Raw genomic sequence first — 18,364 nt, 5'->3', positions numbered from 1 at the left:
TTTCAGAAATGCAAACTGGCTTTTCGGTACAGAGTATCTTAATGTTTGAAAATGCAATATCACTTTGCATTTGGTGGGGGGGGGAGGGGGGGAGAGGGAATATTTCCAATATCTTATCTGGGACATTCAAGGACTTTGATAGTGAAGCAATGCTGGTCATAATTTCATTATATTCTACGTAGGGTGGAGAAACTAATAATTGGTGATGTTCTCATGAACCTGTGGCCTCTGCCCTTTTGAGTCGTACCCAAGTCAAGTCAAGTCAAGTCAAATTTATTTGTCACATACACATACTCGATGTGCAGTGAAATGAAAGTGGCAATGCCTGCGGGTTGTGCACAAAAAGAATTACAGTTATAGCATATAAATAAAGTTAATAAGTTACTAAACATAGCACAAAAAGTGTCGACAAAAATTTAGTCTCTGGGGTTATCAAAGTTGACAGTCCTGATGGCCTGTGGGAAGAAGCTCCGTCTCATCCTCTCCGTTTTCACAGCGTGACAGCGGAGGCGTTTGCCTGACCGTAGCATCTGGAACAGTCCGTTACTGGGGTGGCAGGGGTCCCTCATGATCTTGCTTGCTCTGGATCTGCACCTCCTGATGTATAGGTCCTGCAGGGGGACGAGTGTAGTTCCCATGGTACGTTCTCCCGAACGCACTACTCTCTGCAGGGCCATCCTGTCCTGGGCAAAGCTGTTCCCAAACCAGACTGTAATGTTGCCGGACAGGATGCTCTCTACAGCCCCAGAGTAGAAGCAATGAAGGATCCTCAGCGACACTCTGAATTTCCTCAGTTGTCTAAGGTGGTAAAGGTGGTGCTGTTGAACAATGCCTTGGAAGGTTGCTGCACAGCACTCTGTAAATAGTACATTCTGTTGCCCAGCTAGTGGATGAGGGAGTAAACATTAAAGCTGATTTTTAAGTGGCTGTGTTGTCCTAAATAGTATTAAGCATTAAGGCAAGTAAGGTAATCCATAAGACTCTTGATTTGTTCATCAAAACTGTGTTAATCAAAGATGAGTCATCAGATGCTGAGTCACACTGATTTGAATAATTATTAAGAGCACAAAGAAATTGGAAGCAAAAGGCATGAAGTCATACAGTATTGTTACAACTGTATCGTTTTCTTTGCAGGGGAGGGGACGGTGTATTAATTTGTTCCCTGATGGGTTCTGAACCATAATCCAAATTAGACCAAATGCTTGGTTTCATTCAACGTTTTTCTATGACGAGGATTGCAATTAGGGGAGTTTTATTTTTGAAAAACATTTAAACAAACATTAGAATGAACTGGAAAAAAAATCGGTGAGCTCATGTTATAGTCAACTGATAATTCTACAGAAAACTAATGTTAGTTAATCCTCAGGATTGGAATCTACAACTTCAGATAGTGTCAAGAAAACATTGGTCTAATAGTTCTTCCTGTCTTTTGCAGTTTTCCCATCCCACCCACAACCTTTGGAACTTCAGAGATCCTGATAAATGTCTCATCCCCCACCTCCATCCAAAGATGATAAAAATAGAAAACACTGGAAGCGCTGAGCAACACCTGTACAACAAATTAACTTCTAAGATTAAAATCCTCCTTCAGAACTAAAAGAGGAAACAAATTAGTTTTAAGTTGAGAGGGCGAGGGATGGATGGGACAAAGGGAATTTCTCGGATTGGTCAGGCCAGTGTTACCAAGTCATCCAATGTTCCAACTATCTGGTTAACAGGTTAATGATTACAATCAGTGAGAGAAAGAAAATGCACAAAGTGACTTGTTAAAATGTTGTAAAGTTAAGGTTGAGACACAAAGAGCTGCAGATGCAAAAAATAAGAGAGTGCTGGCGTAACTCAATGAGTCAGGCAGCATCTCTGGAGAACGTATATTTGACAGGTCGGGATCCTTCATGCTGAAGAAAGGTCCTGGTTCAACATCACCTATTCATGTCCTCCACAGGTGCTGCCTGACCCGGCTGAGTTGCTCCAGCACTTTGTATAAATTTTAGGTTAGCTGCTTCTGAACTAAAACCAAAAGGAAAATGTACAGGCAGGCTCTCTGGAGAGAGCACCTGAGTTGATACCATAAATGAAAACCTTGCAGCAGAGTTGGCAATCTCTGATACAAACAGATAACTTGAACTGTCTGAAATTGTTAAATTTAGTTTTGAGCCCCAAAGGTTGCTTTGTGCCCTGGTGCAGGTGAGTTAATGTTCCTAATGTTTATGTTGGGTCCTATTGGAATAGTGCAAGTCAGTGACAGAGTGATTAAATGCCCTTTCCACAGATACTGCCTGGCCACCTGATTTGTTTTCAGCATTTGCTGTTTCCTTTTGCCAATTTTTCAGCAAATTTTCTATTGTCAACCATCAGGGGCAGTTTTACAGGCAATTCCAACAATACCAGTGTTATGGTATGTTCTTTTTTTCCATTTGGGTCATGTTGTCTCTGAGTTTAACTCTTTGCAATTCCTTATCCTTCTGTCTTGCACCTGTCTCTTTATCTCTACCCTTTGTCCAACAATTTTCCCAACAAATAATCCCCTCGCCTGTGTTCACCTATTACTTGCCATGCTCTGTCCTGCCCCTCCTCTCTCCCAGCTTTCTTTCCCGTCCCCCTACAACCAGTCTGAAGATAGATTCCAACCTGAAACGTTGCCTATCCATGTTCTCTAGGGATGCTACCTGAGTTACTCAAGCATTTTGTCTATATTTGGTATAAAACCAGCATCTGCAGTTCTTGTTATTACATGGAAATAGTTGTCTGACTGGGTTTGGGATTTTGTAGACTGTGTGGCATAGCATGGTAACATGATAATACATGGGTCAGATAATACGCCAAGGGATGTTCCCAGCTCCTTATCTGGGCACTCAGTTTTGTCATTGAGTTAATGATGTGGAAGAAGGGGTAATTTTGTTTTGGGGTTTGGATGCCACACAAAGTTATGGACAATAAAAAACATGATGCGAGCATGAGGTTGTAAAAGAATGTACAAAACACAACATGCTGTAGGAACTCAGCGGGTCAGCCTGTATCTGGGGAGGAAAATGACAGGATGTCTTGGATTAGGACCATTCTTCAGGCTGATTGTGAACATAAAGTTGCAAAAGAATACGGTGCCCTCCATAGTGTTTGGGACAAAGACCCATCAATCATTTATTTTCCTCTGTACTCCACAATTTGAGATTTGTAATAGAAAAAAAAATCACATGTGATTAAAGTGCACATTGTCAGATTTTATTAAAGGGTATTTTTATACATTTTGGTTTCACCACGTACAAATTACAGCTGTGTTTATATATAGTCCCCCCCATTTCAGGGCTCCATAATGTTTGGGACACAGCAATGTCATGTAAATTAAAGTAGTCTTTTGTTGCATATCCTTTGCATGCAATGACTGCTTGAAGTCTGCGATCCATGGACATCACCAGTTGCTGGGTGCCTTCTCTGGTGATGCTCTGCCAGGCCTATATTGCAGCCATCTTTAGCTTATGCTTGTTTTGGGGGCTAGTACCCTTCCGTTTTCTCTTCAGCATATAAAAGGCATGCTCAATTGCGTTCAGATCAGGTGATGGAAAGACTGGAGGAAAGACTAGGTGCTGAGAGCTCTCTTATACCTGCATTAAGGAGGCATTTAAACACACCTGAGCCATTACAAACACTTGTGAAGCCATGTGCCCCAAACATTATGGTGCCTTGAAATGGGGGGGTCTATGTATAAACGCAGCTGTAATTTCTACATGGTGAAACTAAAATGTATAAAAAACCCTAAAATCTGACAGTGCACTTTAACCACATGTGATTTTTTTTCTATTACAAATCTCAAATTGTGGAGTAGAGGCAAATAAATAAATGAATGGTCTGTGTCCCAAACATTGAGGGTTTTCTGTTCAAGCGAGTGGGCAAATCTGAGAGGTGAATTCAATGTAAGCAAATGGAAGCAGATTTAAGAATGATATCAGTTTTCTAAATGTAATGGCAGTTAGTTGGACTGTGGAAAAGAGAAATTTTGGCAGTCCAAGAGTATGTATAAAGCAAATTGAGAAGTACAAATCAGAATCAAAGTGATTTTATGGAACGTTGATTTTTATTTCAAAGGAGCTTAAGCATAAAATGAGGGAGTTATATTTTGCTTCAGTCAGATCCAATCTAGAGAGCAGTGCTCAGTTGGGGATTATTTGGAAAGATGTAATGGCTTTTGTGAAGGTTCATCACCAAATGATATGAGTTTTGGGGGTTGGATTTTAAGCAGAATTTGCGTGAGTCACTGGTAATTTGCTTTTAGTATATTTTTATTGTTTCAGAATATCCAGCATATTAAAGCCAAGGCTGCTGGTAGATTTGAGGTGTGGATCAACAATGGTCTAATTGAATTTTTGGAATCAACTGAACTGTGATTGCAATTTCTCCCTAATCAAGATTAAAACTTGCAGATTCTCAGGGATGTTGCTTTGGAAATAATTGAATGCAAAAGGCCATATGGCTTGGAGTTAGCTGACATTTGATTTAAATTTATGCACGTTCTCTGCAATGTTTACTATCATACAATTAGCTTGATAAGTGCTATTTATAAAATCAATCTTTGTTTAATTTTGCATAGTAATTTTGCATAACAATGACATGGCAAATTAGACTGCATTGATTGTTACCCAATTATTGCTTTCTTTGATTATTTGATATCATTCATTTGAAGTGAAAAGAGCAGGGGACATGTCATGAGTCCAGACCTTTAATGATAGATTAGGTAACCATAGCAGCAAGCTGCCTTAGTTCAGTCCTGAAACAGCTGCCTTTCGGCTCAGTGAGTCTCCTCGAGAGGGCATTGGATGTGATGCTGCTGTTGCCAAGGGAAACGCCAGTAGAGAAGCGAAACAGATTGCAAAAAGATTTCCTATACAGATGGACAAGGCTTCCTACCACTGGAAGATTAATTATTTTTTTAAATCCAAGCACTCCATTGTCAGCAGATGGGTACAGTGGACAGTGAGATTTAGATCAAGAATTACTTCAGCTGAGATTTCCACTGAAGAGTTGGATATAGCTATACTTTGTTGTTGTACCCAAAGATATTGGTTATGGATTGTTAACAGTGAATAGTTAGTTGATAGGGCACGGTAGCGCAGCGGTAGAGTTGCTGCTTTACAGCGAATGCAGCGCCGGAGACACAGGTTCGATCCTGACTATGGGTGCTGCACTGTAAGGAGTTTGTACGTTCTCCCCGTGACCTGCGTGGGTTTTCTCCGAGATCTTCGGTTTCCTCCCACACTCCAAAGACGTACAGGTATGTAGGTTAATTGGCTGGGTAAATGTAAAAATTGTCCCTAGTGGGTGTAGGATAGTGTTAATGTACGGGGATCACTGGGCGGCACGGACTTGGAGGGCCGAAAAGGCCTGTTTCCGGCTGTAGATATATGATATGATATGATATTAAACCAAAAGGTGGCTTAAATGCAAGGGAATTCTACCTAATTTACCAGCTTCCATGAAAAGCTGGGGAAACAAGCAACTGAAAATATGGGCTGCGTGTATTCTGTTCGGCAGCAGGAAACAGATCAATGCAGGTTGGTATTTGCGAATTAATGTCGATAAATAATAATTTATGCAGGAAGGCCTGCATCTTGACTCCCAATAATTCTGTGCTATTATACTGAATGTGATAGGTGTTACAGTGAAGGTGCAGTCTTGGTCTTTGGATACATAAGAGGAATGTCTTTGGTAGCAAGCCCATTCACCTCTAGATAGAACAATTTGCCTGGTTGTTGCCAGGAACTGTCCTTGAAGTTTGGGTATAGGAGAATTGATAAAGTAAAAATTAGTGAGAATTGGTAAGCAAAAAAAAATAATTTGAAAGTGCTGAAATCTAAAATTTAAAGTTTTGCAAATTTAAAATTGAAAGTGCTGAAAGTATTCAGTAGGTCAGACTGAAAGAAAGTCAACATTTTGGGACAATGCCCTTTCATTAGACTTGGCATAGCTTGCGATCAAGCCATTTTCATGCTCCAGAGTTGGACATGTTGTAGATAGGTACAAAGAGCAGTGGAGTACCTTCCACTTGATTGGGTGAGCGCATTGTTACCAACTTGAATCCAAGTACCAAGTTCAACTCCATCCAACACAGCTATGCTTAATTGGCACCCCATTAACTACTCTATATTTGTTTCCTTCACCATCAGCACACAGTAGCTACAGTGTGCACCTTAAACAAAGTACCTTGCAATTACATCCCTAGGCTAGTCTGATAGCAGTTCCCAAACCCGAGACCCACACCATCATGAAAGGGCTGTAGCCGCATGCAGGTTTCCCTCCAAATCCCGTGTCCTGACTTGGAAACTCGGTCCTTTGTCACTGGTTCCAAATGCTAGGAATATCTGCCCCACATCACCGCACCAGGAGGACTCAGTGATTCACCGCCATCTTGGCAAAAATGACCGAGATTGATGACAGAGAAACGGATCTAAATGGTGCTGCAGTTGGCTGAGAGGGGATGCTGAAAGTTTGTTAATTGCAAATAATTCCAAGGGGATGTATAGAGAAGATGATTGTGGGAAAGGGGAGAAAAAAAAATTGAGCTGTGAAATAGCATTAAAGTTGGAGAACATACCTGTGCAGCATCTGTGAATTTAAAATTCAAAAATCCTCTGGTATGCAAACTTTTACAATACCTTAAATGCTTTAAATCATGTACATTTGTAGCTGCAACGTCTTGAGCAAAGTGCTGTTCCAATATGGGGATGGGGAAGATATTTGATGTTCAAATAATCTTTCAGGTCATTGATCAGTTGCATCACTTTTTAAAATACTCAGCAGATTAGGCAGCATCTGTGGAACAAAATAATTCGCATTTGAGACCAATGAACATAGATCCGACCTTCTGATTTTAAGCTCTATGTGAATAGGAACTCATAAATTATGTCTGAACAACAGTGGATGAGCCGCTACTATGTCCAGCGATGTCACTTTATGTGGGGCAATAAATCTAAGCACCTCACCAATTGACATACTGAAATTTAAGTCCTGGTAGTTGAGCTGAATATTAACGGGGAATTTTGTTTTAATTTGACGTGTTTCGTGATTTGGTGCTGCTGGATAAACCTTCAAAGCAATGTTAAACTGCACATCCATTGCAAGGAGTGTATTTTCACAGGAATCAAAGGCACGTACTAAGCAGGTGGTTAAAGTGCCGGTGGGGCTTCAAGAGCTTTGTTTCTGTAAAGCCACATCATGCAAAATAGCACCAGGTTAAGTAAGCACCCACTTGCTTTTGTATTTGGTGCACCTTTTAAAGCTGAAGCAGAAATTGAATTTAAATCATAATTAGCAATTTTAGAATAAATAAGACAGCCTCCAATGAGGTCTGAATGGGACATGTAGTTGTCTATTTTCTTTTAAGCTTCCTACCTTCCTCAGCAAGCCACACCAAAGATGCCAGTTCAACTTTGCCTTTGATTTGTATTGTGTGATTTTGTTGAAAGGAACATCAGGTGAATGATTTTTAAAAGGATACATGCTGTAACCACTGTGTATTGGTGGTATAAGGAATGAATACTTAGTGGTTGAGCATCCTGTCTATCACCTGTTTTAGAACTGAAGGTCAGCATGGTGGTTTAGTTCCAGGGACCTGAATTGGCCCTGACCCACAGTGTTGACCGTGGACTTTCTTCTCCATATGAGTGCATAGTTTTCCTTTGTGTGCTTTCGTTCCCAAAGATGTGCTTTTATTTTAATTTGTCGCTAAGTTCCCTTTGGTCTAGTTTAATAACAAAAAAAGAATCAAAAAGGAGTTGATTGGTGTGTGTGTGAGAGAGAATAATCTGCAGGACTACAAGGAAGTAAGTAACATGGCCAGAAATGAGATTTTGTGAACGCAGATAAGATATTTAACTGAGTTTGGAAGTTGAGTGAACTGTACAGTCGTTTTGAAAAATGCTACATAGTTCCCAATATCCCTATTCAATCCTGACTTCCTCTATTGTCTGTCTGGACTATATGTGATCTCTGTAAATACTGGGTTGAGTTTAGTTTGGAGATACAGCATGAAAAGGGGCCCTTCGGCCCACTTTGTCTGCGCCGACCAGTGATCCCCACACACTAATGCTATCCTACACGACTAGGGACAAATTACATTTATACCAAGCCAATGAACCTACAAACCTGTATGCCTTTGGAGTGTGGGAGAAAATTGGAGCTTCCCGGAGAAAACCCACACAGATCACGGGGAGAACGTACAAACTCCGTACGGACAGCACCCGTAGTCAGGATCGAACCTGGGTCTCTGCTACTGTAAGGCAACAAGTCAACTGCTGCGCCATCGTGTCGCCCCTAAAGGATTCTCCGAGCTGTTCGTTTCCTCCCACAACTTAAGTAGTTTAAAAGGCACTTTCTTTAGTGTAGGTGGGTGCCAGAGAATTGGGGAGGAGGGGTAATGGGCAACATTGAGGAAATTATTCAAGTGGATTAGGGTAAATGTTATTACAAAAAAGGGGGAATTGCCAAACCTAGAGTTCACTGGAAGACTAGTGAACTTCGAGGGTTAGAACTAGACAAAAAAAGGCAAATCTGCCTGATGCCAAGAGCTGAATACAGCAATTGCTTGATTTACAAAAGAAATACATTCCTGGAAATCATTTAGGTCAGCAAATTTTTGTAAATCCAAAAGTCTGGATGCAATACATTATGGTATGTGGGTACAGTGTAATCTGATAGGTGTAAAATACCAAGATACCTATTACGGCAAGAAATTTCTTAAGGGAAGATGCACAATCAGAAGTGCGAAACAGGTTGAAGGGAAATATTTTATAAATAAACATGCTTAAATTAAAAAAAAACCTGTGCAGCGGAAAGCCTGGAAGAATGTACAAAGAGTATGGGGAATTAAGAAAGCAATCAAGGTTTGAAAAAAATAGCACAATTAAAATCTAGAAAATGTAGTGGTTGTTTCATATATATAAAAAGGCAAAGGTTAATTAATGAACGATTATGGGGGACCAAAATTGGGACCGAAATGGTAATCTGTGTTTGGAGGCAGAGAACATGGTTAAGTTTCTGGTATATTCTGAAGCTGTCTCCACAAAAAAAGGTGCATGATGCCTTTGGTATGGTTAAAGCAGATAGATGAAATATTGGATGTGATAAGCAATTAAAGCTGAGATATTAAGGGAATTTATCACAGAAAATAGATAAATTACCACACAAGGAGGAAATGTATCTTCCGTGCTTTTAAAATAAAAGGCAAGGGAAGAAATTGTGGAAGGACTGATGCAATGCTATAATCCTCATCAGCTGCAGGAGTAATGGCAGAGGGTCGGTGGGGGGGGGGGGGGCTGTTAATGTGGCGCTGATCTTTAAAACATAAAGGGACAAATCAAGTAGTAATAGGTAAGTCAGTTTAACTTCACTGCCAAATTATGAGAAACCATTCCGAGGGTCAATCTAAAAGGGAAAACATGAACCTTGAATTCAGTGTACCGTTCAGGTTATGATGTTACTGTAATGATTAACGGGTGATGGAAACTGCGCAGAATTGGGAGGATTTTGGCATGACAGACAAATTATATGTGCGAGGGAAGGTCAGATAAGCTAGATTTTGTTTTTGATCTGTGGAAGCTAACGGGGCAACAATTGAGGTGTATAACGTTGAGGAGCCTAATCAGAAAGTGAGGATTGATTTCCCTTCGAATTGGGGATTTAAAGCAATAGTGGAAGAATTAGACAGGAAACAAATGGTTTTTATCCAGAGTTGAATGGCAGACTGGAACTTGCTCACTGAACGGTGATATGGATATAGCGCTCATCAAGTTAAAAAGCTTCTGTGTGTGTACTTGGATCTGTGACCTACATAACACATGGATTTTGGCTAACTCTTTAACTTTCTGTTCCATATTTCAAAGCTGATGCCATTGTTAATGTGCTTTCAGAAATCATGCCTTTTTTTCCCCCGAATTAATTCCTAACTGGATCAATGCAATTTGATTGTTATAAAATGAATAATACCATTCTCATTATGAGTTGATTGCAGTAATTTTGAAAAACAAAACTGGTGACCAGTAATTCATGGTTTGTCTGGAAATATATGCTGTGTTTACTATTTATTGGCGCACTCCTCTTGTCCCTCAGAGATGAACACTTCAAAATCATCATCACTTTGACCTGTCACATTAATTTCAGCATATTACTGCGTCCGCATTAGACTCTGGTGCAAGGTTAAGTTGCATTAATAGGTTAGTATACTGGTAGATTATTTACAAGGCCAGAATGAGAAGGGAAGCATCTAGTATCTCCTAGCAGATATGAACCAGATCATGGCGTTGAAATTTGAATATCAAGTTCAATTTACTTTCATTGGCTTTTATTGCAGATAACATGATTTGTTAGGTATATTGTGAAATCCTGTTCTTTAGAACAACTAATCAGTTAATTGTGTTCAAACTCAACTGCAAAACATACGAACAGGATTAGGTCACGTACCTCCCAAGGTTCTTAGCTGTTCACTAATGTTATAACTGATTCGTACCTCTACCTTGATTCTGCAGCATTGAACAAAAATCTGTTCAGCATAGTTGAAATTTTTTATGTGGTTGCTTTTTGTTGAAAGAAAGGAATTGCTCTGCATTTCACACTCCTATGTTGTCTATATTCTTACTCTTACTGCTCCCATTCATTCATTCACCGAATAACTCTTCTTATCCTAAACTCATCCCCATGGTCACCCCTGTTTTATCATATCGGAGACATTTCTCCACCCCCCCCAACCTAACTCCCTACTCTAGCTCCCAGGAACTTAAGCTGCTTTTGTCTCCTTTCCAGTCCTGACAAAGTGTCTTCGACCTGAAATATTAAATGTGTTTCTCTTCCACAGAATGGCCTGAACTAAAGGCTTTCAACATTTTCTTTTGATTTTTACATATTTTAAACTCCCTTTTGTGACTTATAGACTAGTTCTCCTTTTAAAGTTATTGCCTCTATTGTTGCAAGCAAGGGGAGTGCTGAGTATGTTCATACACCCTTAGCACTGATTCCCCCCCACTCCCGTCTGACGATAATTAAAGCTTTGCTTGGTTTACCTTTAATTGTTTATGTTGTTGTCTGTTTTAAGAAAACGAACTTTAACATTGGCGTAGTCGGCAGGATCTCGCTGGGACCAACAACAGATGACTGAGTAAGAGGCTGCAGAGTAACCGGGACCGGATGGGGAGAAAATTGAGCTCTAGTCGGACCCCTTGAGACCGACCTCCCAAAGAAGCTCCCGGGAACACTGTGGTCCTTCGTCAGGAGGTTGACCTGGTTTCAGCCGAGATCCTTAGAAACAGACCATGAAGGTAAGACCTAACGTCAATTAAGAGATTTTGACTGGGAAAGTAGTCGGCAATTGGTTATAGCAAACACAAAAGGTTTGTCGTTAATTAAGAGATTTTTGCTACTGGAAAAGTAGTTGGCAATTGGTTATAGCAAACTCAAAAGGTTTGTCGTAAATTAAGATGAGGAATAATTTGGCTAAGAGGGGGAACGCCTGTGCAACACATGTGTTATAATAAAGATTCTAGAATATTAAGTTATAAGTTAACCAAATGTTTGGGTGATGAGTCTGGGCCAGTTGAAGGAACATGGGATGTAGAAACTGTTAAAAAGGCAGAAATGTCAATTTGGGAAAAAGATGCAGGAAAGAAATGGGGAAAAAAAGAATTAAAGAATGGAAGAGTGAGGCAGAAAAGAAGAGGGAGGAGATGTGAGCGAGGAGTTGGATGGATAATGCATGTGAGAAGGGGATTGAGTTGGGTAAGGATGGAACTATGAAAGAATGGAAGGTGCTCCAGATATTGTCCGTGGGCAGAAAAAAAAGAACTACAAAAAAGAGCATTAATAAAAAGAGCTCAGAACCTAAACAATTAGCAGTTAAGAAAAAACCTGGTACCAGTAAATCCTCCAGAGACCCTATGTCTGGCATAACAACCCTTTTTGCTAGTGAAGATGAGGAGGGTCCCACATGGAGGAGACCTCCTCCATATGCCCCACCAGTAGGTGCCAATGCCCTTATTGAAATTAGTGGCTCCCTTATACCCAAAAATTCCAACAGGGGAAGCCAGGGGAGAAGTAAGGGCACGAGATCAAGAAGGTGCAGGTGCGAGAACAGAATCTGAAGAAGAGGAGGATAGGAAAGGCAGTGGAAAAGCGGAGGCAGCGATATCAAACGACTGGTGGCATACTTTTCGGTCAGGTTAGATGCGGTAGCTCGCGGATACCCCCCCTGCACCCAGATCTTGCCTGGATTACCCGCTACTATCTCGGCCGCTGCAAACATTACAATGCATCACTGTATTTACAACCCATTGTGTAGCCGCATTAATGAATGCAGGCCAAACCAAATACCTTACCCAGGCACGATTGGGACGGTATGAGTTGACACTTTTAAATAATCCTAACCTGACATTTCAGCATTGCTCTACAATTAATCCATCGGAATTTTTTTTTTTTTTTTTATTTAATTTTTTTTTTTTTACACAAATTTACACAGGACACCAACAAACAGTACAGGACAGTACAGGACATATATACCCCCCTCCCCATCCGCAAGGCTCAACCCCCCCCCCCCCCCCCCGCAAAAAACAAGTCTTTGTGTTCAAATGTTACATGTTAGCAACAGCAGCATACAAATATAAATAAATGATTATGACTGTGTAGACAATATTTTCAGTTAAAGGAAAAATCTTTAATAAAATCTATAAAAGGGTTCCAGGTCAGAACAAAGTTTCCCCGGGCCTTGCACCGTTTATACATGATCTTTTCCAGGGGTAAAAAGGAGAGCACCTCCTTTAACCACTGCAAAAAGGATGGAGCTTTTTTTGACTTCCAGTTAAAAAGAATAAGCCTGCGAGCAAGCAATGATGCAAGTGCTAAAGCATTTGCTTGTAAATTTGTAAGCTTACAGTTTGAGACTTGATATAGTGTTACAGTCAGTTAGTCAGCGGATAGTGTATTTTATAGAACTGACGGTGTCTTGGGAGAACTTAGTGGATGAGGCTTATGTAAGGAAAAGGCTTAGTTATGTAGAGTTGGCAGCAGAAGTTGAGCAGTGAGGATGTGTGATAGTCGCCTAGACTTATCTATGTCTTAAAATGTCTGCCATAGTTAGCACAAAATGGCTTCCACAGTTTTAACCCTTACAGATGGAGAGCAAGAGTACGTCTGGTAGAGGTGGGTTGTAGAGGTTTCATAACGAGATCGACCACGTCGCTATTTGGAGAGCGAGGAATTTGCGGACAGAGTTTGCTTCAGGCTGTAAAGCAGAGGAAGGCTGGCTGGATTTGGTGGAGAAGAAATAGTGTCAGTTGGGGGCAGAAAGGAAACGCATGACATGCAGTATGTGTGTTTCTTTGTAATTGTAGTCTGTGCAAGTGTATCCCGGTCTTATGCAAGGGAGATATTTGTGATGTTACAAGCTTAATGATGGGCTAGGATTAGTGGAAGATAGGATGCAGGTGTTTAGCATTTGTTAGAGTGAGCTAATTGGCGGCAGCTTCCTTTATTTCGTAGATACTGGTATCATAGGTGGTGAGAGCAGGTATTGAGGGGGGTTGTTCTGGAATGCCAGAACCAACCAGTGAGCCTTCCTGAGGTGTTGTGATCCTAACTCAACGAAACACCAATGAATGGAGGTGCCCACTTGATAACCCCAATGATACACTTGCATCTACAAGATTAGGTTTTTTAAAGAGCTAATTAATATGTAGGTAGCTGTTTTTTTGGCATATGGAGTCATTTATTGTAAGTTGGTATGTTTAGTTAGACAGTTAAATAATACTTTGGCTTTGGGCTTGGTTTTCTTAGTTGAGCGCTTATCCTGGAGTTATAGCACAAGTACTTTGTGTTTTAATTGTAACTTTACCCGACATATGAGGCATTGTGAGGTCTTGGTCCGAGACTTAAAATTTTAAAAGGAATGGACCACGGCATCTCGCAAGGTTAATGATTGCTCTGCTCTGAACTCCACACCTCAGCACTGAGAGGGGCACACTCTGGTCAGCCCAACACCAACCCTCATGCAATTTCTCTGCACTGTGGGCAATTGGTGCGAGGGTGCCAGTGGAAGACAAGCATTTGGACCAGGTTCCCAGCACAGCAGTGTGCAGCCCAGTGAATGTCTGTCTTTTAAATGTATAGAGGCAGGTAACCAGTTGCAAATGATCAGATGGCAGTAAAACATAGTTAGAACTAATTAGTGCCGTGTTAGGTTACACTAAACCATTTAGGTCGAATTGACTAGAATTGCACTCCATGGTAACAGTTAGTTGGTGAACCAATAAAGATTGTAGATCAAAACTTTCAATTACATATCTTGGGGCAAGGTTAAATAAAAGCTTTGTGTGGTTTGACTTTTCCTGTAGTCTATTGCTGTAAATTAAATAACCAAGTGGTTAGCTAAAGGAAATCTTGTCAGTCACCAAGCAATTATGATTAAGACTTATGCATTAAAAATAAATTGATTTAACATATTGCAGAATTTCTTGATCAAATCTAATGCTTAACTAATCACTGTTTTTAGAACACCAACAATACGTGAAACCAGCTTCATTGAAAAAATGAGGAAAACAGTAAGTGCATTTTCCACTTTAGATATATATTCTGGGGCACTTATGCAATCGCACAGACCTGATGGGGAGCAGATCCAAGGATTTCATTCCCTCTTCTACCAGTTTTGGTAGCTGTTTTCTACAGGTTTCTCATTGGGTTCACTACTTTCAAGAGATCTGTACTGCTTTCTTTATATCATGTAAAATGAATATTCTTTAACAAGATTCCTGTGTTTTATGGCATGATTTTTTTTTTAAACTTCATGCAAAGTCCACTTTATGATCAATTCCCTGAGATTAGTTCCAAATTATCATATCATATATCATATCATATCATATATATACAGCCGGAAACAGGCCTTTTCGGCCCACCAAGTCCGTGCCGCCCAGCGATCCCCGTACATTAACACTATCCTACACCCACTAGGGACAATTTTTACATTTTACCCAGCCAATTTAACCTACATACATATCTTTTGCTCCATCAGATGTTGTGAACAGTTGTTTGAAATTTGCATTCTCTATTTACCCTTGCAAGTTACTGTTTTGAATCCTTATGAATCACTTTCAGCCACCACGGCAAGCTTTGTAAACGCATTTCTTCAGTTTCCCATCGTTAGTCAATCTTGCCTTAATAGTTTGCTGTCCTTCTCCATAGCATCTCTGAGGCATAAAGTCAGAGCACATTCTTAAAGCTCTATTTGGGCTTGACTTCCTCTGTTCCATGGAGAACCGTTCTATATTTTTCAACATCTGTCTGTAAATTAGAGACCTTTATCCTTACAAAAGTTTTTGTAATGCTCCTGTGTACCCTTGTAATGATTCTCCTGACGTGTGTTCAAAATTCAATTGAATCTAACCATTGAGATATAAACGTCTAGATTGATCTGTTTTTATTTGCCGTTCCTCTTTTACTGTCTTTCCATAATAATCCCTCAAATGTGTTTATTTCTACAACTCCCTGCCAAGCTTTTGACTGCTTCACTGAAGCCTGAAACTGTATTTATTCCTCCTGTGTGCTGTAATTTTTGTAAACTTGTATTGAAGTTCCTTTTGTCAATTAAGAATGTTTATATAATAAAATAGAAAGGCCTAAATGTCCCAAATGAACCGTGCCAAAGACATTGCATGCCAACCTTTCCCAAATATCCCTCCACTACCACCAAATCTTTTTTTAGCCATTTGAGCCAAATATCTGTATGTACCCCACATCCCATGGCATGATGAACTGCCTCTGATGCCTTACTAAAGAATTCCATCAAATTTGGTTTAAATTATTTATTTTCACCTTGAGCAGGCTGTTTTACCCATTTTTACAATCTTGCTATTTTGATTAGGAAATTCCGATGGTTTGACATCTGGCTCATCGAGTGGTGATTGCTGCACTTCCTTCCTACTTGTCGGGTTGACCAAAGTACTTGTGTATGATCATTTAAAATGAAAGTCAATTTAAGAATAGGGTTTTTAAATTTTTTTAACCTTCCATTGTTTTCCTTTTCATTAAGCTGCCATCTCTTGTCTAGTCGAGCCTTCAATATATTGACAAAATAGTTTTATTGTTGACGACGACAGCAAGCTGATATTTATGGTTCATCGGTTTTGTTCTCCTTGAGCACATTTTAATGCTGTCTACAGTATTCTATAAGAAACCTGGAAAATTAGTGAATAACAACTTCTAATCCAGTTTACAGTCAGCCCTATAACAGTGTTGCTGCACATGTATGTCTGAACATTACCCTGGTGCTTCAGTGTGACAAATGCTATCTTAAGACATCCTAAACCTTTTCCACCTATTTTGTATTCTTCTCTGCAGGGAAAAAACGTAGTTTCATTCTATGGCTCTCAAACAGGAACAGCAGAAGAGTTTGCCAACCGACTCTCGAAAGATGCGCAACGTTATGGAATGAGAGGGATGGCCACTGATCCAGAGGAGTACGATATGGTTAGTACCTTATTTTATGGGTCAATGGAAAAGCATTCCAAATTAAGGAAACAAAATTAAATTTACTGAATATAGTCCGCCCCTGGATTACGAATGCCTAACTTATGGACATCCTTAAAAAAGTTTGGGCTCGTGTAATGTTAAATTCAAAAGTACACTCATTCATTGCTACGAATGGCAGCACTAGTTTTCTCTGTCCACTTTTAGTAATTATTTTAATTAATCTTGTGCATTAGTTTTTGTCTTTAATTGCAATACTGTGAAGGTGTGGTTACCATAGCGAGTGGTTTTCATGCATTTTTCAACTGATGGATAAAATCGGCTGAAGGACATTAGTAAAAACTAAACCGGTTTGTTACCTGGGGATGGCCTAGAGTCAATCTTTTGGGCAGGAATGAACTTATATTTTCCACATTGGACCCTTTTTAAAAAGAGAGCAGGAGAAGAAAGATACAAATGAGTAAAGAGCAGGAGATGAGGGCCGGAATCATCGCTGCAGGAAGATTTATCCTAGCAGATCATCAACCATGTTAGAAATAAAAATAATCAAGTGGAGCAATTTTACATTGAATACATTTTAGAAATAATTTACTCCATCTGAAGTATTAGTTAGGCAACTTGGTTGGCATAGACGAGTTGTGCCAAAGGGACCACACTGATCTTTAAGGGGCCACATTATCTCCCTAGTTACCCTTTTGCTTTTAGTATAGTTGTAGAATCTCTTCAGATTCTTCCAAATAACTAAAGCTATCTCATCCTCTCTTTGCCCACCTGATATCCTCCTCAAGTCTATTTCTTTTCTCCCATAATGTTTAACAAGAGCAAATTGCATTGTTGAGGGGTGTAAAAATATCAAGGTAGGAAACCACTTGTAATATAGCCAGCATATTTTAGAAAAGTTTGAATTTTCAGGGGGTTGTGAAATTGGTATTGTATGGAGGTAATTGGGGAAGATTAGAATCGATTCAACCACGTTTGTCAATGATGTTTAGATTGGAGAAGAAATATCGATTGCAATGAAGGAATTGGTTTTCTTGATTTTCTTCCAATCCAACCTACACCATTGTCAGGCAATTGATTCCAGGTATCAACCATTCTGTTTATACACAAAACCTTAAAATTCCTCTCACCTTAAATGAACCCATTATGTTGACAAATGCCTTCTTCAATTTATCCGTCACAAAAGCCAAAGAGAAAAATCAGTGAGCAAGTCAGCTGGGCTTGGTTAATTTGAAGCCTTGAACCGATTCAGTTTTGTACCTTGAGTCATATTTTAAGAGGTATAAACCAAATTATCTGCTCAGCAGCTTTAAGTACAGGTCCACATCCCATTCCAGGATGCTTATCTAAAGCGTCACGGTACAGCACACTAGGCTTGTTGCATGCCGAGCTGCAATCTCATTAGGATAAGGAGAAATTCCTCGTGGTCCTGGGTCTCTTGCAAACTTGGAATTCAAATATTGCAACTTTTTAAAGTGAAATCACTGTTGTAATAAACAGTTGTTTTACAAGCACCAAACTCTCAAACTGCATGTGTTTTATATAGTGATTAAGGAGTATTGTCATGAGTTATGGCAATGTCTTCAGGAAAATTGAAAAGTCCAGGAGATGTTCTGCAAGAAAGGTTTAACCGCATCATGCAAGCAATTTTCCCACAACCAGTACCTCCAGAAATAGTTTGATTATTTATTTGTTGCTTGAGACCTTGAATGCCCTTCTCCACTCCCTATAAATTGGCACCATGAGTTGTACTTCAGAAGCTATCCATTGGTTGTGAAATAGCTTTACATTGTACTGAATTTACCAAGGATGCACTTCCCATTCATTATATTTTAGAATTGATATTGGGATATCTAATGATTAGTATCTAATG

General features: G+C 39.8%; 1 protein-coding gene across 6 annotated transcripts in view; it reads left to right on the top strand.

The window, feature by feature from the left end:
* LOC144606430 (NADPH--cytochrome P450 reductase-like) overlaps window positions 1–18,364 on the top strand; it is a 70,796-nt gene that overhangs the window by 27,088 nt on the left and 25,344 nt on the right. For all 6 annotated transcript variants that reach the window (XM_078422504.1, XM_078422506.1, XM_078422505.1 and 3 more), the window contains exons 3-4: window positions 14,522–14,570; window positions 16,363–16,491. In XM_078422504.1, coding sequence (XP_078278630.1) covers window positions 14,522–14,570; window positions 16,363–16,491 — 178 coding nt within the window. The remainder of the gene's footprint in view (window positions 1–14,521; window positions 14,571–16,362; window positions 16,492–18,364) is intronic.

Source organism: Rhinoraja longicauda, chromosome 26, assembly GCF_053455715.1.
Source record: "Rhinoraja longicauda isolate Sanriku21f chromosome 26, sRhiLon1.1, whole genome shotgun sequence".
Classification (NCBI taxonomy): Eukaryota; Metazoa; Chordata; class Chondrichthyes; order Rajiformes; family Arhynchobatidae; genus Rhinoraja; species Rhinoraja longicauda.
This window is presented reverse-complemented; position numbering and strand designations above follow the sequence as displayed.